Here is a 21,144-nt window from a genome sequence, read left to right on the forward strand (position 1 = left end):
CCTGCTGTCACCATCGGTTACTGGAGGCTCTGCTGGCTGCTGAGACCTGGAGAGCTGACAGGGAGGGGAGCTTGCGGAGCTGGTCTAGCATGGGCTCTGGCAGTGTTGCTCTGGTTGAGGAGGAGGCCTGCTGAACTGCCCTTTCCCCACTCCTGGCGTGCCATGAACCCCCATGCTCTTAGCCCCTCACCTCCGTGGCCTGACTTGTCTAGACTCCATGTCCCAGGGCTTCTTTCTTTCTCAGCTCACACGCCTCCCCAGCTGCACCAAACTGCCTGTGACATGCGAGCACGCATGTACACACACACACTCTTCGACACAGCCCAATCACCTTGGAGTCATTCTTGACCCTTCCATCTCTTTCCTCCATCTCACCCCATCAGCAGGTCCAGGGGGCTCTATTTTCAGCCTGCCTCCAAAAGCTACCACTTCTGACCATTTCCATGGCTATCACCCTGGGCCAGGCCACTATCTCATCTTCAGGGCCCTGTTGCATGTAAATTCTAATTGAGCCCCTGCTCCTTCCCCCTCCCCACCCCCCCACCCCTACCCTGCAGCCCCCAAACAACCTATTTTCAATGCAGCAGCCGTAGGTATCATGTCAGACAACCTCCCTCCTCTGCTCAACCCCCTCAGTGACTCCCGTCTCATTCGGAGTCAAGTCCAAAGACCCACTGCAGGGTAGACACTCTGCCGCTCGCCAACCACACTGGCCTCCTTGCTATTTCTCCAACTATGACCTCAGGGCCTTTGCACTGGCTGTTCCCTCTACTTGGAACTCTCTTCCCTCCAATGGCAGCATGACTCCCTCACTTTATCAAGCTCTCTTTTGACAAGTCTCCTTCGCAGAGAAGCCTACCCTAAGAGAAACAATTCCCTCCCAATCCCTTTCCTCTGCTTTCTTTTTTTCCAGTTTCTTGTTAGCACTTAGCTGACACGCGAACACCCTTTCTTGAAGTTTCCTGAGGGTCTGGCTCTAGCCCATGGAGACAGTTTTTTTTAAACCTTGTTAGGGGCTCTATCTCCAACCTCTATAAAAAGGACTGGTGTATAGTAGGTGCTCAATACAAGCTTTAGGAAGAAAGCCAAACTCAAGACTGGGCCCGGCCTTCTGGGCTCGGGATCCTTCCCACATCTGTGTTCCTGTGGGTCAGCCTTTGCCGACCACGCCCCCACCTCAGCTCTGCCCAGTTTCTTTTTGCCCTCCTCCCAGCCTTTGGCCCCGCCTCCCTGGGCTTTGCCCCGCCCATAGCCCCACCCTTTGGCCATCGCCCCTCCCTTCCGTATTCGCCCCGCCCCCTGGCTCACCCGCCTCCATAGCCAGCACTGTGATGTTGTGCCAGCCGGCTGTCTCTCGGTCCAGTCCCTTGCCGGTGACGATGGCACCCGTGTCCGCATCGATATCAAAGATCTGGTCCAAATCTGAGTCGCGGTCGATGGCATACCTAAGAGGGGCAGGTCAGGGCTGATTGAAGGTGTCCTGGCGCTGATGGAGCAGTGCCCATGTCCCTCCACCCTCCCCCTAAAGAAGAACCACCTGCCCGGGAGACACAGGAAGCAGAGAGACCTTTTCCGACAGAGGAGGCGTGAAAATGGATCTGAGTTTGCATCTCAGCTGCACTGGGTTCCTGACGTGTGACCATGGGCAAGGCTCAACCTTTCCGAGCCTCAGCTTCCTCAGCTGGGTAAAGGGGCTAATAATTTACATCTCACGGTCGTTGTGAGGTCAGGAAGAAGGCAAAGTGCCCAGCACAGAGTTAGCATTCACAGGGTATTTGATTCTTATCTTTCCATAAGAGGTGACTCTGGAACCGGTCTTGAGAAAGGGACAGAATGGCATTCCAGGCATGGGGAACAGAAGCTGCAAAGTGAGAATCATTCAGGGGATGGCAAATTGTGCAGAAAAGGCCAGAACTGGAAAGTGCGGAGGAAGAGGCTTGAGAACAAGCAGAGTGCAGAATTCAGGGCGTTAGGGGTCCTGGGGAGCCTAGAGGGATTTTGTGCTGGAGGGAGGGAGTTGGCTGTGCCGCTCAGAGGCTCGCTCTTCCGAGGCCCCAGACCTGGGACGCGGGCTGAGCCAAGAAGGGGTCTGAGGTCTGGCTGCCGGCCCCTCCCCGCCAGCGCAGCGCGCCAGTGCTAATCTGCGGCTTTTCACTTGCCGCGTGAAAAAGCCCTTTGTTCCGCCTCCTTCCCGGGCCTTTGTGCGGCGGCTCCAGGCCTGAAAGGCCCGTGTCCAACACATGTCTCGGGCGGCGGCGGCCCAGAGAGGCCCCGCCAGCTCTGTCCGCCGCTTCCCCAGGCTGATAACGCGGGCGGGGGCGCCGCCAGGCTGCGCGGCCTACAAAGGCCCCCGAATGCCAAGCAAGGGCTCTTTGTGCAGCGGGAACAATGGAGCCTGGTGGGGCGGGGCACCCCTCCCCCTTCCTCCAGCTGGAGGAAACAAGCCCTTTCCGCATCTTCTGGAGCCAGAGCCGGGACACTAAGGCCCACGGAGAGGACAACACCAGAACACCCCCTTCCCTACCCGCACTGAAACTCGAAGCCCTGAGATGACCCTTCAGTGGGCCTTGGCTGCATTACCAAACCGCTCCAGGCCTCAGTTTCCGCATCTGTTGAATGGGGATAATGATACCCAGTGCATGTAGGAGGGGCTTCCCAAGTAGCTGGTGGTAAAGAACATGCCTACTAATGCAGGAGATGCAAGAGACACGGGTTTGATCCCCGGGTTGGGAAGATCCCCTGGAAGAGGAAATGGCAACACACTCCAGTATTCTTGTCTGGAAAAATCCCATGGACAGAGGAGCCTGGAGGGCTACAGTCCATCGGGTCACCCCTCACACTACTAAGCACAGTGGTACCCAGTGGGACTGTGGAGTCTGGGAGCAGTTGCAGCTGGCTTTGAATCCTCTGCTTCTTATTCCACCTGGGTGACCTTGGGCTAGGCACTGGACCTCACTGGCCTCTGTTTACTTGTCTACAAAAGAGGGTGATTCATACATCACTGGTGTGGGTTAGAGGAAGTAATCCATGGAACTGGGCAAAAGTGGCAGCCCTTACTGTTTTCATATTCACTGCTGCAGTGGAGGTGCCAGTTTGTGGCAGACTGCAAAGGGCTGGGCTTGAGGGTGTAGTGGGCATTAGAGCTAGTCTTCTGGGGCCCTAGGTTTTTTTTCTTTTTCAGCCATGCCACACAGCATGTGGGATCTTAGTTCCTTGACCAGGGATTAAACCCACATTCCCTGCATTGGAAGCAAACAGTCTTAACCACTGCACCACCAGGGAGGTCCCCCGAATCCCTAGTTTAATGCCGCCTCCTCTCTCTAAGTTGCTAAGCCCACATCCTCTTTGGCCCTGATCAGCCTGGGTCCTCCCGACCTGGGTGAAAGTGTGTGGGTCAGATCCAAGATGACAATTCCTCCCATCAGGCCAGCACTTAACAGTCTGTAGCTTGCTTTTCCTCCAGCCATCCCTCCCTTCATTCTTTTATGCCTAAACATTAGCTGAATGCCTTCTCCACACTGCTCTGTGCTAAAGTGAAAGGCGCTCCATCGTGTCCGACTCTTTGTGACCCCGTGGACTATACAGTTCATGGAATTCTCCAGGCCAGAATACTGGAGTGGGTAGCCTTTTCCCTTCTCCAGGGGATCTTCCTAATCCAGGGATCAAACCCAGGTCTCCTGCATTGTGGGCGGATTCTTTACCAGCTGAGCCACCAGGGAAGCCTAAGAATACTGGAGTGGATAGCCTATCCATTCTCCAGTGGATCTTCCCGACACAGGAGTCGAACTGGGGTCTCCTGCATTGCAGGCTGATTCTTTACCATCTGAGCCACAGGGGAAGACCACTCTGTGCTAAGCTCTGGGGGTAAAATGGCAAATGAGACAGATGAGGCCCCGCCCTGCCTGTCATCTTATGAGGCTGATGTGTGGTCAACCCATTTTGCAGATGAAGATGAGAGAGGCAGCTTCCCAAGCTTAGGGCTGCCAAGTATGGTTGTGCAGGCTGTGTCCTGCACAAAGTTACTAGGCTGAAGAGGGGAAGAGGGGATGAAGAGCAGCTGGTGTTCTTGCCTAGCCACAGGTGCTAGCTCAGGAAGAATCTTCTCAAAGGAGGACCTTTTCCTTATTTATGAAATGTGCCCCATGGGCTAGTGTAACCCTGCCTAAGGTTGCACAGGGACTGTCAGAGAACTGGAATTTGTGCCCCAACTTGGGACTCTACGCCCAGAGTTCTTTCTAGCGCATTGAACCATCTGAAGCGGCAGTGCATGGAGTCTCGGGTCACCGTGGATCCAAGCCTGAACTGCTGGATGTTTGGGTCCAAAGATGGTAGAACCAGACTCTTGAGTAGTGTTGGCTCAGCTGGAAGGAACCATGGAGACCTCCTCTTGATTTTACAGGTAGAAGTGAGTCCGAGAGACAACCAGGGGCCCCTGATCGCCTGGTCGGGGCTGGGCATAAGGCAGGGCTGATGAGAGGATGCCCACCGCCTTCTGTCTCCTCCTCTCTCTGCTCAGACCTCTTTCCTCTCTTCTCTCCTCCCAGTTACTCTTTTGTTTCCTCCTGGAGAGGAAGAGGGGGATGGATTCTAAGTGGAGGCAGCTGTTCTCAAGGCCATGGGAAGGGAGAGGGGCGTGGGGAGCCACCATCAACCAGCTAAAGACTTGGGGCTGCAGGTCCATGTGGCTGCTCGGCCCAGGTGGCTTTGTTCCAGCTCAGGGAGCCAGCGAGCGAGAGAGAGGGATGGGTGGAGGGCACGTGGCAAGGAGCGTGGCCTGGCAGGTGTGGGGGCAGCAGGGGAGGCTTGAGGCCCTCACTTGGCGGCGCTCGAGTTGTGTGTCTGGTCTGTGCTGCAGGTGGTCAGTGCGCGTGCGTGATGCTGTGTTACGGCTGGAAGGTACAAGAGTTAGGCGCTCAGACCAGGAGCAGGATCCACAATGACCCCAGGCAAGCCACTTCATCTTTGAGCCTTAATTTTAAGGAAAATGGAAAAGTGATTTAACTCCTATCTTGCAAGTGGTTGGGAGGATTATGCGCCTGGCTGGGGGACAGGTGCCTAGTTGGGTTCCAGGAAAATGAATCTGTGAGTGAACACTATTGTTATTCTAATGACGATTCAGAAATGTCTGCTAAGGGGGACACAGGACCAACCCCCCCCAACCCAGTGTGTGCTCTGCGGGCCTAGGGGTGGGAGGTACCATGCATGGATGTGGGAGCGTTGCCAGGGTCTGAGAAGGACAGGAGGCATCTGTGGTCTAGAAGGCTCTGCTCAAATCTCAGTTCTCATTTGGTCAGCCAGGACCTGGAGGGCAGGAAGGGGAGCAGGAGCAGGTGTGAGTGGAAGAGAGCAGTGAGAGAGTGTAGGTTTGTGTCCGCTAGAGACAGAGTGTAGCGTGTGTGTGTGCACAAGTACAAAGAAAGCCTGGGAATTGTGGTCAGGAGTGGGATCCAGTGGCCATCTGCCGAGGTTTGAAACCTAGCTATGTGACCTTGAGTCAGTCACTTAAGCTCTCTGATCTTTGGTTCCCTCTTAAAAATGGTGCTAATAATAACACCTACCTCAGAGTGGTTGTGAGGATTAGACAAGTACTACCAATAAAACACTAATAAAACACTTTTAACAGCACTGGGCCCCTGCCACATGACGTATGGATTAGCTCTCATTTTTATTTGCTCAGCAAGACTCTGTGCCAGGCCGGAGCACATGCAGGAGCCGCTCCCAGCCTTGCAGATAACTGTCATCACTGCCGCTGCCATTTTACACATGGGGAAACTGAGGCTCAGAGAAGCCAGGTGCCTTGCCCTGGAGCAGAAGGGCTGATGGGTGGCAAGGCCAGATTCGCAAGCCATGTGTGTCTGTGCAGAGTCCCACGTCTGACTAAGAGCAGCCGCCTCAGGGCCAGCCGGGTGCACCTGCGGGCGCCCCCGCACCCTGGGGACAGCACAGAACACTGCTGTTGTCAAGGTCAGGGTGAGAGAAGTGGCCAGGGTACGTCTTCCTGGCTTGAGGGCACATGTGGGTTTTTGTCACTTAAATATGTGCATATATAGCTCACGCAGGCATGATAAATACGACAGTGTGCAGACTCATGCGTGTCCAGGCTTCCCGGTGCTCCTGTATCCGGGCTCGTGCACACACACGTGCACACACAGCAGGCTGGATGATGCAGTCCCCGCCTGAGCTCCTAGCAGGGGAGACTCTTCACAAGCAAAAGGGGCTGCTCCCCTGAGCTGGGGACTCCTCTCCGCTCACTCCATCCTGCCTTTTGACTCTTTCCCCTCCCCCACCCCTTTTAAAGCACACCCTCAAAGCCCACACACGATGCCTAGAAATCTGTATGGGGTTAGTACTGGTTGCAGAATGAAGGGGAGTCCAGACCACCAAGAAAAATGGTAAGGTCCATTTCCTGAGGACCTACTATGTGCCAAACACTTAATCCTTCCTCCAAGCCTGGGACCACTGATCACAGAACCTGGTCCCTAGTAGACATTTAGTACTTTTTTTCTGAATAAATGAATGAGGCAGGAACTACCATGACACCCATTTTAGAGATGGGAAAACTGAGGGTTGGAGTAGGTGCAGTGATTTTCCCATAATTCTGCAACTGAGCTAGGATTCATTCCAGGTTTTCTCTGACTCTAAAAGGAGTACATCAAGGCTGTATATTGTCACCCTGCTTATTTAACTTATACGCAGAGTACATCATGAGAAATGCTTGGCTGGAAGAAGCACAAGCTGGAATCAAGATTGCCAGGAGAAATGTCAATAACCTCAGATATGCAGATGACACCACCCTTATGGCAGAAAGTGAAGAGGAACTAAAAAGCCTCTTGATGAAAGTGAAAGTGGAGAGTGAAAAAGTTGGCTTAAAGCTCAACATTCAGAAAACGAAGATCATGGCATCTGGTCCCATCACTTCATGGGAAATAGATGGGGAAACTGTGGAAACAGTGTCAGACTTTATTTTTTGGGGCTCCCAAATCACTGCAGATGGTGATTGCAGCCATGAAATTAAAAGATGCTTACTCCTTGGAAGGAAAGTTATGACCAACCTAGATAGCATATTCAAAAGCAGAGACATTACTTTGCTAACAAAGGTCCATCTAGTCAAGGCTATGGTTTTTCCAGTGGTCACGTATGGATGTGAGAGTTAGACTGTGAAGAAAGCTGAGCACCGAAGAATTGATGCTTTTGAAGTGTGGTGTTGGAGAAGACTCTTGAGAGTTCCCTGGACTGCAAGGAGGTCCAACCAGTCCATCCTAAAGGAGATCAGCCCTGGGTGTTCTTTGGAAGGACTGATGCTGAAGCTGAAACTCCAATACTTTGGCCATCTCATGCGAAGAGCTGACTCATTGGAAAAGACTCTGATGCTGGGAGGGATTGGGGGCAGGAGGAGAAGGGGATGACAGAGGATGAGATGGCTGGATGGCATCACCGACTCGATGGACATGAGTTTGAGTGAACTCCGGGAGATGGTGATGGACAGGGAGGCCTGGCGTGCTGCGATTCATGGGGTCGCAGAGTCGGACACGACTGAGTGACTGAACTGAACTGAAAACCCATGTGCTTTCTGTTGCACCCCACTGTGGAATGCTGGGAGGAAATGAAGTGTTCACTGTTTCTCTGGTTCAGCTGGGGCTTTCCTGGTTTTGACACTGAAGGGAGACCCAAGAGGGGGCTGGGGCTGGTAGGGCTGGAGATGGGTTGATAAACAGCCAATCTGTCTGCAAGGCTGCCTGATCCAGAGATGGGCCCATTTGAGCCCTCTCCTCTTTCTCTTCAAAGCCTTCCAAGACTTCACACTGCCTAAGGATAAAGTCCCACACCTTCACCTGACATTCAAGGTCCTCTCAGCTTGTCCCCAAGTGCCCCCACCCCGACCTCCTCTCTGGCCCCAACCGCCCTCCTGTGAGCTCATTCAGCTGACCTCACTGCTCCTGAACTTGACCTCCTAGCTCCCTGATTCTGTTCCTGCCGCCAGGTCCTCAGAGCCACTCCACCCTGGTTGCTGCCCCCCTATTCCAGCCCCATCCTCTTTATCTTTGCTCCATCCCTCCTTGGTGCCCAGAGAATGCACCCCTCCTTGGAGCTCCTGAGTCCTTAAGTCCCTGCTCAGCCCACTGAGACTCAGCTCTGTCACTTGACTCACTCACATGGGGCCCCAGCCTTCCCCTTGCCCCCGTCTGACTCTGTGTTTCACGCAGAGGGGAGGGCACCATATAAAGTTGGAAGCTGTTCAAACTACAAAGAGAATCAGAAAGAAGAAGTGTTAGTTGCTCAGTTGTGCCCAACTCTTTGCAACCCCATGGACTGCAGCCCACCAGGCTCCTCTGTCCTTGGGATTCTCCCAGCAAGGATACTGGAGTGGAGTGCCATTTCCTTCTCCAGGGGATCTTCCTGATCCAGGGATTGAATCCAGGCAGATTCTTTACCACTGAGCTATGAGGGAAGCCCTAAGAGAATCAGAAGCAGGGGTGAAATGGCAGAAGGCTGGACTCAAGAATCAGACAATCATGGGTTAAATCCCATTCCTTCCCCCTTCAGGCTGAGTGACATTGGGAGGGTCACTTCTCCTCTCTGACCCTCAGTCTCTTCATCTGTAAAATGAGTAAACTACAACCTGAGGGCCAAACGCCACAGAGTGAGGCATCTTCCACGCTCTGCAGTACAGCGACTCGGAAAAGTCACTTTCTAATCTGCATCTCGGGATTTCCCAGGTACCGCCATCCTAGGCAGAGTCGCCTAGGATATCACTTCATTTCCAGGAACACACTAAGCCTGTTCCTGCCTCAGGACCTTTGCACTCGCTATTCCTTCTACCCCTGATAGCTCAGTTGGTAAAGAATCCACACCTGCAATGCAGGAGACCCTGGTTCAATTCCTGGGTCGGGAAGATCTGCTGGAGGAGGGATAGGCTACTCACGCCAGTATTCTTGGGCTTCCCTTGTGGCTCAGCTGGTAAAGAATCCGCCTGCAATGCAGGAGACCTAGGTTTGATCCCTGGGTTGGGATGACCCCCTGGAGAAGGGAAAGGCTATACGCAGTATAGCCTCCAGGCCAGAATACTGGCCTGGAGAATTCCATGGCCGTGGACTATACAGTCCATGGGGTCGCAAAGAGTTGGACATGACTGAGCGACTTTCACTTTCATTCCTTCTACCCAGAATTCCTTGCCACATCTTTGTCTAGTTGATTCTCTCTTGATCATTCTGATGTCAACTCACTTGTCAACTCCTTGACCACTTAATCCAGGGTAGCCCCCTGTGGCCCCAATTGGTCTTATCCTATCACCTTGTTTATTTTCTTCATAGGTCTTATCAGCAATGACCCCTTTTAACCATCTGTTGACTTGTGGCGACAAACATTCGACTACTTATTGGCTGTTTCCCTGCCTCCCCTGCCCCCCAGGAGTAGGCAAACTCCTTGAGCGGAGGGACTGGGTCTTATCACCTCTGTTTCCCCATTGTCTGGGGCAGTGCCGGATGTGACATGACTCACACCTCTAGGTGCTGACTGAGTCCAGGACCCTTGGAACCCAGGGAGCTGGAACATAAGCCAGGCTCTGGGCTGCCCAGGTGGTCTGTGAGGACCCCTTCTCTAGCCATCTGTCCCCTTACAGACCGGGCGCTCCTCCCCAGCTCTGCCCTTGGCTGAGTCATCTCAGGCCTCGTTCCAGGCCAGCACGGAGGAGGAGGAGTTGGGTAAATGTTTGTGGTGTGAAATTGGACCTCTCTCAAGCTCTTCACCGCCTCCACATCTGAGGAGCCCCAGGGAAGGGGCGGCATAGAGAGATGAAAGGAGGTGAGAAGCAGGTTTCAAAGTTGGCCCTTTCAGTGCAGATGAAAGCAGGGGGGAAGGGAAGTCAACAGAGGGTGGAGGGGGAGGACTGGGGGAGAGTGGGGAGAGCAATACTGGAGAGGAGGAGAGAAGGCAGCGGGGTGCGCTGGACCTGGGAGGCAAAGACCAGGCTCCTACTGCCGCCTGGTAACTCTTGTGAGCCCAGGGAAACTCCTCCCCTCCCTGGATCTCAGTTTCCTGCCAAACAAGGGTGATAATGCCCTCCTGGGAAAGGTCTGGGGCTGAGCCAGAGGCTGACAGGGATGTTTAAAGACTGTATCTATTGTCAGCGGGGATGGAAAGATGGTGGAGGAGTTCATAGGCAGTGGAGAGTGGTTTTGGCCATGGGAAGGGTGGAGGCAGCCTAGGAGGCATTCAGGACCTCTGAACTGAGTCTGAGCCCTTCAGCCTATCTTTGAACCTTGTCAGACTTCTCTTGTTGGTTCATTGCTCAGCCTCCCGTAGACATCACAGTCTACTCATCTCCAGACACACCTACCACTTCTTCCCTTCCTATGCCTGTGCCTGGAATAGCCTTCTCCTCATAGCTACACTCGGAGAAAGCAATGGCACCCCACTCCAGTACTTTGCCTGGAGAATCCCAGGGACGGGGGAGCCTGGTGGCTGCCGTCTATGGGGTCACACAGACTCGGACACGACTGAAGCCACTTAGCAGCAGCAGCAGCAGCATAGCTACACTGACCAGACTCAGGTACACGGCTCAATATAATTCCTGCCTCCTCCAGGAAGTCTTTCTAGACCCCTGAGGGTAGCCTCCAGTCTGGGAGCCCATAGGTAGTTAAGCATCTTTGTGTCTTCACCTTGGGGTTGCCATGTAAGGTTGCACAGGCTATGCACTGGACAAATTGGAGGGAGCCATTCACATAAATGATGGTGAGAATGCTACCCATATGGAGTTGAATAATGCAGAGATCCTTTAAGCACAGAGCTAGGCACACAGCTGGCTCAGGCATCATTCACTATGTTACAGGGGTTTCAGGGAATAAACAGGAAGCTCCAGACACTTAAATTCAGTTAACAGTGGGCATTCACCCCACCCTGACCTCCGCCTCTGGATCACTTTCTTTCTCTCTGACATCCTTTCAGCTTGGGCCATGGTCAGGGACTCCCCAACCCCTGCAGATTGCAAACCCTTCCAGGGACACCAACAGCGCCAGAGCACCCTGTGGCCTCCGCCCACTTGCCGCTGGCCCCCTTCCCCCCGCGCCCCACCCCCATGCCTCTGTCTCTGCCACTGGCTTTCTCTCCAGCTCTCCTCTTTCAGTTCCTACAGTGTCAGGTCGGTTCCTCCGTCCTTGAGTTACTCCTGCCCTCTTTCCACTGGTTTTCCTTCTCTGGCCACTTCCTCTCACTGTTGGTCTCACTGCATCTCCAGGAACCTCTCTCTTCTCTGTCCTTCTCTGCTTTTACATTTCATCCATTCACCATGTGTCAGGGAATGTCCACTGAGCGCTAGGCAGCATGAGGACCTGAGGATACAGCGGTGAACTTAGACACGCATCCCTATTCTCCTAAAGCTTATCTTTTAGGGAGAGGGACAAAGTCATCAGGAAAATGGGTAACAGGTTAGATGGTGATGAAGGACGAAAGAAAATGGATATGAAGTGTGGGGACACGTTGGGGCGGGGTTGACATTTTAGAAAGGGTGGTCAGGGAAGGTTGCACTGGGAAGGTGACTTTTGAGGAAAGTCCTGGAGGAAGTGAGAGGACCAACCCTGGAGATGTTAAGCGGGAGAACATTCCAGGCAGAGGGATCGGGCAGTGCAAAGGCCCTGGGGTAGAGGCGGGCTGGGTGTATCCCTGGAGCTGTGAGGAGGTCAACGTGGCCAAGCAGAGTGAACCAGGGAGGAGGTGAGCCAGGGTATGAGAAGTTACAGTGAGGCCACATCCTATAGGGTCTGGGCTTTTATCCTGAGTCCCAGAGGTGCCTTTGGAGGGCTTTCAGCAGAGGAGGGCCAGTGGAGGGTGGTTTGGGTCACGAGAAGGGTGGGGCAGGAGTCAGTCTGGCTCCTGCGCCCATTCTAGATTGAAGAGGGGTGATGACAGAAGCAGAGAGAGCCAGTAATCAGGCAAGAGAAACAGGTGGCCTGGACCAGGGCAGCAGCTGCGGAGGAGGTGAGAAGTGGTCAGATTCTGGAGATGTTTTTAAAGCAGAGATGACAGGCTTTGCTGATGGATTGGAGGGAGGTGTGAGAGAAAAACAGAAGTCGAGGATGTTTGCAACATTTTTGACCTGAAAAGCTGGAAGGATGAAATTATCTTTTTTTTTTTTTTCCCCTTCTGGTGGAGGACCGAGGCTGAGCCCAGGTCACTGCTGCGTCTGTCACACCTGGTTCTCTCTCGTTATCCTGAGCTCCCTGTCTCTCTGCCACTGTTCTCGAATCCGATTCCTTTGTCTCTTTGGCTCCCGGTGGCCCGAGTCCATCGCTCTCTCCCCTCCTCCCTCACCATCACCGCCCCCAACCCCTCCCTGTCCCGTCCCCACCCCCTCTGCCCGCCGTCTGTCCGCAGGCGTTGGCGGGGTAGCAGGCAGCAGGCGTCGGCCCCGGGCGGGGGTCTCACCGGACGGGCCGGTTGGCGGCGTCGGGGTCCCGCGCCGTCACCACGCCGACCAGGGAGCCCACCTGCGCGTCCTCCTGTACCTCCAGGAGGCCGGAGGGCGGCCGGAACTCGGGGGGCTCGTCCACGTCGATAACGGCCACGCGCACGATCGCCTGGTCGCGGAACGTGCCCAGGTCAGCGAAGCGAGGGTCCACGAACTTGTTGAGGGCCTCCAGGACCACGGTGTGCACTGGCTGGGACTCGAAGTCCAGGCGCTGGAAGAGTGGGCGGAAGGGAGCAGAGGGCCGGTGAGTGGGCTGGTCTGCTCCACACCTCCAGGCGGACAGAGTCCAAGTCTGGGGGTAGGGGGAGCTGGCCTGGCTCCGAGGGGGCGGGGCTGACCCCAAGAGGGTGGGGCTGGCTTAAGGTCACAGTTGACTGAGGCATCACTGACTCAATGGCATCACTGACACACTGTCCGGTTACACGGAGAGAAAGTCAGGCCCTGCTGGGGACAGTCTTGCTCAGGGACACAGGGTCACATACTGACTCCCAGACTTCTGCTACCCGGCGCACGGGACTGGCCTTAATTTATTAACTTACAAAGCTCTGTGTGCCAGTGTTCTAAATGTAGCGACTCATCTAATTTTACAGCGTCCCAAAGAGGCTTGTATTATTATCATCCTATTTGACACGTCAGGACATCGAGGCCTAGCAGGCTCTGTAACTTGCCCTAGGTCACTTAGCAGTTAGTCCCTGGCAGAAGCGGGATTCACATCCCCGGCAATGCGGCTGTCAAGTGCCAGCCCTTAACCCCACTGGCAGGAAAGGTGCTGGATGTGTGGCTGCCCGGCTGTGTGTCTGCAGGCAATCTGTTCGGCCTCTCTGGGCCTCGGGTGGGAGGGTGAGATGAGACCTTCCTGGTGTATTATTGGTGGCAGCTGCTAATGTGAGTTGAGCCTGATAAGCCGGGCGGCCTTAGAGCTTCCCTCAGAGACCTCGCTAAAGCCACGCTGAGCCCTGGTCCTCATCAGGGAATGCTGGTGGGGGACCCTCTGACGGACAAGCTGCATGGCTGCATGGACTCTGGCCTCCTAAGGATAACGCCTTGAGAGCAAAGAGAAAGGGCAGTGGTGGAACCATGGCGCCACTGTCACATGCTGGGGGAGCCATCTGGGCAGCAAGGGCCACCTTCCTGGAGAACTGCCTCTGTCTAGGGTCCCTCCTTTCCTCTCAGAACCTCCCCTCCACACTCCCCCTTCCCCAACAGAAAGAAAAAGAAGGGCTACCTCCTCCCTCCATCCTGTTGACTGGGAAATCAGGATGCAGGGAGGCAGGCGCGGACCTGGCCTGGGAGTGAGCGATGGGTTCTGGAGCCAGGTCATCAATCAGGCGGGGGCTCTGCTCCCTGAGCCAGCACTGACTCCACAGAGACACCTCAGGCGCCACTGCTGGAGCAGGCGGGGTTGGGGTGGGGTTATGGGGCAAGAGGCAGGGAGGATGGGGAAGTTACTACAGGGGCATCACCGGGGATGAGAGCAAATGCTGTGCTGGGGTCCCTGGGCTGGCCTTGGGGCCTGATTCTGCTGCTCTGTGATGCTGGGCCTCCCCAGGCCTCCAGGTCCCCCATCTGTGAAATGGGCTCATCTTACCGTGAAGACAAGTGGAGGTCAGAAGACCGAAAGCTATGTAGTGTCTAAAAGGGTGGATTCTGGAGACAGACTCCCTGGGGCCCTGTCCCTACAACTTCTCTGTAAGATGCTTGTCCTTGGATGCAAATGACTGAACTCAGGGCCTCAGATTCTCACCTATGTAATGGACAATAATAATACTGAGAGGGTTGTTGTAGAGAGTAAATGAGTTAATACATGGAAAGCATTGGAAAGGAGGCTGGCACGCTATTAACACTTCATTGTAAGTATTAGCCTCATATTCTGATCCTAGTTGAAGAAACAGAGTTTTCTCTATCCTCAAACCCTCGTGGCCAGGGAGAGAGTTTGATTATTGAGTGAATGAAGGGCTGTCGGGGCAGATGTTTCTGTGGGTCCCAGGAGGCAGAGCCTGGGCTGACAGGAACTAGACAGACTGTGGCTGAATGGGAGGAGGAGGAGCAGGACACTGGTAGGGAGTGAGCGTCCCATCCCTGGGAGTATACAAAGGCTTACGACTGTTTGTAGGCCAGGGCAGGGGACTCAGGCCTCCCATGGAACAGCAGTGTTGGAGTGGGCAGCATCAAAGACCTGTGCACCCCTGAGCTGCCAAGTTGGTGACCAAGCCCTTGAAGATGATGTTTGGTTTTTTCTCTGACCTCTGTCTCCTTTCCCTAGGGGGTGCTGAGTTTGCTGTTTGAGCTTCTGGTTCCTGGGCTGGTCAGTGGGTAAGGAGGCTGTTAGACTCAGGAAGGAAAGAGCTTTGGGGTCACCAGACCTGGGTTCGAATCCTACTCTCTCTCTTACGGTATAATCTTGGGCAAGCCCTTTTACCTTTCTAAATCTCTGTTTTCTTACTTGTAAAAACGGTCATAATATGTTTTCCTTCCAAGGGTAACATCAAGATGAAAGGAAACAGTGAGTGTGAAGGGCCTGGTGTGAACTTGAAGTAGCACAGCGTAGTGTGTAAGAGCACAGATTCAAGTCTGGATTGACTCCTGGCTCTTGACCGCTAGCTGTGCAACCTTGGACAAGTCACTTAACCTCTCTGTGCCTCATGTTCTCATTTGTAAAATGGGAAGGAAAGCATTAGCATTTTCCCAGGTTGGTCCAGCCTCCCTGGAGAGACGTCACCCCTGGAGTGAATTGGGATGGGGTATTTGGCTGCTCAGTGACCCCCTACCCAACCCTGCTGCCCTGGGGCCTGCCTCCCCCATCACTTCCAGGGCGGCCGCACCTTCTGCACTACGATGATGGCCTCCTGCGTGTCACTGTCTGTGATGACCTTGAACACGTGCCCGCCGCTGCCGCTCTCCTCCCTGAGGTGGTAAGTCATGTCTGTGTTTTCGCCCACGTCTGAGTCCTCGGCCTTCACGCGTCCCACGGCCGTGCCGATGGGGGCCGACTCCTGAATGCTGAACTGGTACATCTCTGTAGGGGATACAGCTGTGAGCGGGGATGGTAAGGCAGCCCCTCCCTCAGCTTCCACCAGCTCTAAGGGAGAGGAGAGGGGGCGGTCTCAGATGGGCTCCTTGGAGCTCCCTGCTTGGCCAGGACTGGTGCTGGGAGAGGCGCTTCCTCTGCAGAAATGCGGGATGCAGTGCAAAGAGGAGGGTTCTAATTCTGACCTTGGCTTTATCCCCTGATTGATTTGAGAAAGTGTCGGCAGTTCTTTGGGACTCAAGTGTCCTCATCTGCCCCAAAGGGGACAGAGAAGCACCGTGATCAAGGCTACGGCCCTGGAGTCAGTCCTGGCTGTGTAATTCTGAGCTCTGGTTTTCCTCATCTGTAGAATGGGAATAATAATAGTGCCTTCCTGATAGCACTGTCATTTCCCAGTCAATTGAGATGATAATGCATGTCGGTTGCTTAGCACAGAGGCTAGTATCTGTTGCTGCTGCTGCTGCTGCTAAGTCGCTTCAGTCGTGTCTGACCGTGTGCGACCCCAGTGTTACCCACCCAATAAATGGGACACACTGCATTCAAACAGTAGGGCTGCACACTGATTTTTTTTGTTGCTGCGGATGTTAATGATATTGGTTCCTTCATTTCCACATATTTATTGAGCATCTGTGATGTCCCAGATGCAGCTCTATGCACTGGGCTTCCAGCAACAAGCAAAACAGACCCAAATCCCAGGCCTCACAGTGCTTTCCTCTTAACGGAAGGAGAAAGACACTAAACAATCATATCAGTAAAATAGGATGTCAGATGGTACTTGGGAGAAAAATAAAACTGGGAAGGGAAATGGGGGGTGATGATGAAGGTGTATGTGGAGTTTTAAATAGGGTAATTGGGACTTTCCTGGCAGTCCAGTGGTTAAGACTCTGTGCTTCCAATGCAAGGGGCGAAGGTTCAATCCCTGGTCGGGAAACTAAGATCCCACATGCCACAGGATGCAGCCAAAAAAAAAAACACTGTAAATGGCGTAATCGAGGAAAAGACAACATTTCTGCAAAAGTCTGAGGGAGGTGAGGCAGTGAGTCAAGCAGATATTTGGGAAAGACAGAGGGAACAGCAGGTGCAAAGGCCCTGAGGTGGGTGCAATGCCTGGCTTGTTTGAAGAATGGCAAGATGGCCACTGTTACCAGAGTGGGGAAGCAGAGGGGAAGCCAGAAGGAATGAGGGTCAAGTGGAACTCAAATGGCTCCCTGCTCTCCCTCCAGAGTGGAGTTGAAGGTGAGGGTGATTTGCTAAGTGATGGGCCCGCCCAGGGGAAGCAGGGGCTGTGGCACTGGGGATGTGTCTCTTGGAGCCCGCACTGGTCTGGATACTCTTGTGTGGTGTGGCTGTCTCTGATTGACTCTCACGGAAGAGTCTTGGGGGGACTCTTAACACAAGGTGACCATGCCACCCCCTACTCTTTGCCATAGCTCCCCCAGCGCTGGTGGAAGCTGGGGGAGGGGCTGCCTTACCATCCACACTGCACTTGGAATGAAGTTGTACAAGCCCCTTGGCCCCTGCTGACTTCTGCACCCTCATGCCTCCAAATCCCCACCTCAACATGAGCCTTGGCCTGGCTGAAGTTCTTGCAGTTCCTTCAGGATGACTTGCTCTGTCTGTGCCACCTCTAGACATTCCCTCGCTTTACTCTCCTCCCTGCCTTCACTTCCCCTGCTTCCCCTCCTTTTTAGTCTCAGTGACTATTACCTCCTGTAATGGGGAAGGTTCCCAGACCTCCAGGCTCTGGTCCTATGTGTCCAGGGCCCCCAAGCTTGTAAGGATTACTGCATTTCCCTATTATTTTCTGTTTATTCTCTCTCCTTCTGTCTTCTCCCTCCCTCTGGGCTGTGAGCTCCTGCAAGGCAGGGACCACATCTCTTATTCATCAGGCATTCATGGTGCCTGGCAGAACACCAGGCTGTCACATAAATGAAATGTTTGAGTGACTAGTGAGTGAATGAATGAAAAGCAGCATGAGTTACTAGTACACACTCACTGCTGCTGCTGCTGCTAAGTTGCTTCAGTCATGTCCGACTCTGTGCGACCCCATAGATGGAAGCCCACCAGGCTCCCCCATCCCTGGGATTCTCCAGGCAAGAACACTGGAGTGGGTTGCCATTTCCTTCTCCAATGCATGAAAGTGGAAAGTGAAAGGAAAGTTGCTCAGTCATGTCCGACTCTGTGCAACCCTATGGACTACAGCCTACCAGGCTCCTCCGTCCATGGGATTTTCCAGGCAAGAGTACTGGAGTGGGGTGCCATTGCCTTCTCCATACACTCACTAGATTAACACAAATGAAAGAAATCTGACAGTACCAAGAATCAGTGAGGGTATGGTATGATGGACACATGCATTTCTTCATGGGGGAAAACAATGTGGCTTTATTTAGTAAAGTTGAAGATGAGTTTATTCTGCTCCTCTGTAGACGAATGAAATTGCATGGAAAACAGCAGTAGGACGCATACAACCATGTTCAAAGTGGTGTCCTCTATAATAGCCTCAGACTGGAAACAACGTAAATGTCCATTGGCAGGAGAATAGATAAATCATGGAATACTATACAGCACTGAAAATGAATACATTATAGCTAGAAGCAATAACATGTGATTTCACAAACATAATTTGGGGAGATAAAAAAGCAAGATGAATCATTTGTATTGTGAGTTTCCATTTAGATAAGGTTAAAAAACTTATAAAATTAAACTGTAATGTTAGATGTTGCCTATATGGGTGAATCAATCGTAAAGGACTGGATAAGGAAAAGGTGGTATATATGCAATCTTATATATAATGGAATACTACTCAGCCATAAAAAAGTGAAATTTTACCACTTGCAGCAAGATGGACTTGGAGGGCATTATGCTAAGTCAAATAAGTCAAACAAAGACAAATACTGTATGATATCACATATATATATATAATCTAAAGAATATTTTAAAAAGAAACAGATTCACAGATATAGAGAACAAATTAATGGTTGCCAGCGGGAAGAGGGAAGTGGGCAGGGGCAATGTAGGAGGAGATTGAGAGGTACAAATTATTAGGTTTAAAAAAACTACAAGAATATATTGTACAACATGGGGAATATAGCAACTAATTTATAATTAGTTATAACTATAAATGGAGTAAACCTTTAAAAATTATGAATCACTGTATTGTACACCTATAATTTACATAATATTATACATCAAAGAAAGTGAAAGTGTTAGTTGCTCAGTCACGTCCAACTCTTGGGGATCCCATGCACAGTAGCCAGCCAGGCTCCTCTGTCCATGGAATTTTCCAGGCAAGGATACTGGAGGGGGTTGCCATTCCCTTCTCCAGGGGATCTTCCCCACCCAGGGACTGAATCCAGGTCTCCTGCATTGCAGGCAGATTCTTTACCATCTGAGCCACCATGGAAGCCCCTATTATCCACCAACTATACTTTGATAAAAAAGAAAAAGAAAAGCAAAGAGATGATGGTCATGAAAGTGGGTGGTGGTTAACTCTGGAGGAAAAGGTAAGGGGAGAAGTTATCATCAAGAAAGGACTTGTGGCAGCTTCTGGGTCCTGGTCGGTGGTTACAAGAATGTTTGTTTTGTAATTATGTGCTGAACTAGACATTTATATTTTATGCATTTCTGTCTGTGTGCTGTATTTCCCAATAAAGAAAGAAAGAAAGAATAGATGAACAACATGGCTGTATATTAAAAATGGATGACCGACAGGGTCCTGCTGTACAGAGCAGGGAACTCAGCTCAGTGTCCTGCGGCAGCCTGGCTGGGAGGGGAGCTGGGGGGAGAATGGACACATGGATATGTATGGCTGAGTCCCTTTGCTGTCTGCCTGAAACTGTCACAACATCGTTACTTGGCTACACTCCAGTATAAAATGAAAAGGTTAAAAAAAAAAAAAGAAAGAATACATGAATGAATAAATAAGAGTCTTCCAGGGGCCCTGGCCTCTCTTCTGCCCCACCGCTTCCAGCTCAGGGCTGGCACACAGCCTGGCACACAGAAAACTGGGTGGCCCCCGCCCCTTCACAGGGGTTTTGAAGCTTCCTCATCAAGTGAGTGGGGCTGGGCTGGGGGAGTGGCTGAGGGCGGCTACTGGACCGGGTTCCCCGGGGAACAGCAAAGATGGGGAGCTGGCTGCGGGCCCTGCCCACCCCGCTCGGCGTCTGGACTGAGGCGCTTAGGCTGCGATGTGCTCTCAGCTAAGGGATTGGATTCCCTTATCTCTCGGGGGTCAGTCCCCTGTGGCAGGGCCTAATGTGAGCAGCAGGCCTCAAGTAATGACTCGCCCGATAGGGATCAGCCCGGCTCCCCACGGCAGTTAGTCTCTGCCAGCTTCAGCGGCTTCCTGGGCACAGCCTTCTCGTCTGAACCTGGGATGGAGGGGCTGGCTGGGCTGACGGGAGGGCGCAGGGACTGAGCCAGAGAAGACACCCCCACTCTGCTGTGCCTGGGGAGGCAGAGTGGAAAGCACTCTCCCCCAGTTCAGAAGCACAGAGTCCTCCAGGCTCAGAGGAGAAGGAAAAGACCTGTCTCTCCAGACCCTGGCATTTCTATGCACAAATGATAGGTGCCCCTGGGCATGGCTGCAGCCTCTGTCTGTATGTCTAAAAGACCCTGTGTCTGTCCCTCCATCCCCAGCGTGCCTCTGAAGCTCAGATCAGTAGCAGATCACACATAATAAGCATGACAGGAGTGTGTGCAAGGACCAGCCGGAGTGGGTGGACAGACAGGGGCTCCCTCTTGGCCTGAAGCAAGGCGCGGGGAGGGGTGGTATGTGTGCTACGTGGATGTATGGAAAGTCAGACAACGTTGGGGCTGTCTCTTGCAAAAAGTAAGATTGGAGGGGGGAGGGGGTTGGGGTGACTTGGATGAATAGACAGACTGGGGAGTCCCTCTGTGGTGAGAAGGCTGCAGGGCAGCTCGGGGTCAGAGAGTGGCCGGGAGGGATGACCAGACAGACACACAGACCCACTGCTCCCTCTGGGAAGGCCTCACTCACTCTGCGGGAAGCGGGGCGGGTTGTCGTTGACATCAGTGACCACGATGGTGACGGTCGTGGAGCCGGAGAGGCCGCCCAGCTGGCCCGCCATGTCTGTGGCCTGGATCACCACCTCGTAGCGCTCCTGGCTCTCGCGGTCAAGGTCGGGCACGGCCGTCCGGATCACACCTGTGGGTGGGGGGTTGAGGCCAGGGATGCCCCTTGCCAGCTGCCAACTGATACAGAGACCCCTCCCCAGGCAGAGGCCAGGCTCATTCAAGTTCAGGAGGGGAGTTGCGGATACAGAAGACACTGATCCGACCACTGTGTAGGTGTGGGGCTCAGCACACACACACAGACACAGACACACACACACGCATGCTTATACAGACAGGCTCACAGATAACTCACACTCAGCACTCCACACACACATACCCTCACACACACACTGCTCTCTCACATCAGATTCACGCATGCATGTGTCTTCAGTTGCTCAGCTCGTGTCTGACTCTTTGCGGCCCCGTGGACTGTAGCTCGTCAGGCTCCTCTGTCCATGGGATTCTCCAGGCAAGAACACTGGAGTGGGTTGCCATTTCCTTCTCCAGGGGATCTTCCTAGACCAGGGATCAAACCCACATCTTCTGCATTGTAGGCGGATTCTTTACCGCTGAGCCA

General features: G+C 53.2%; 1 protein-coding gene across 1 annotated transcript in view; it reads right to left on the reverse strand.

Annotated features, from left to right (window-relative positions):
* The window catches only part of CDH22 (cadherin 22), a 142,906-nt gene that overhangs the window by 22,715 nt on the left and 99,047 nt on the right, over window positions 1-21,144 (reverse strand). Inside the window, exons 5-8 of the mRNA XM_018057957.1 lie at window positions 20,491-20,658; window positions 15,286-15,479; window positions 12,421-12,674; window positions 1,309-1,445 (exon numbers count right to left, since the gene is read on the reverse strand). Of these exons, the coding sequence (XP_017913446.1) occupies window positions 1,309-1,445; window positions 12,421-12,674; window positions 15,286-15,479; window positions 20,491-20,658 (753 nt within the window). The remainder of the gene's footprint in view (window positions 1-1,308; window positions 1,446-12,420; window positions 12,675-15,285; window positions 15,480-20,490; window positions 20,659-21,144) is intronic.

This window comes from Capra hircus, chromosome 13 (assembly GCF_001704415.2).
Source record: "Capra hircus breed San Clemente chromosome 13, ASM170441v1, whole genome shotgun sequence".
Taxonomy (NCBI): Eukaryota; Metazoa; Chordata; class Mammalia; order Artiodactyla; family Bovidae; genus Capra; species Capra hircus.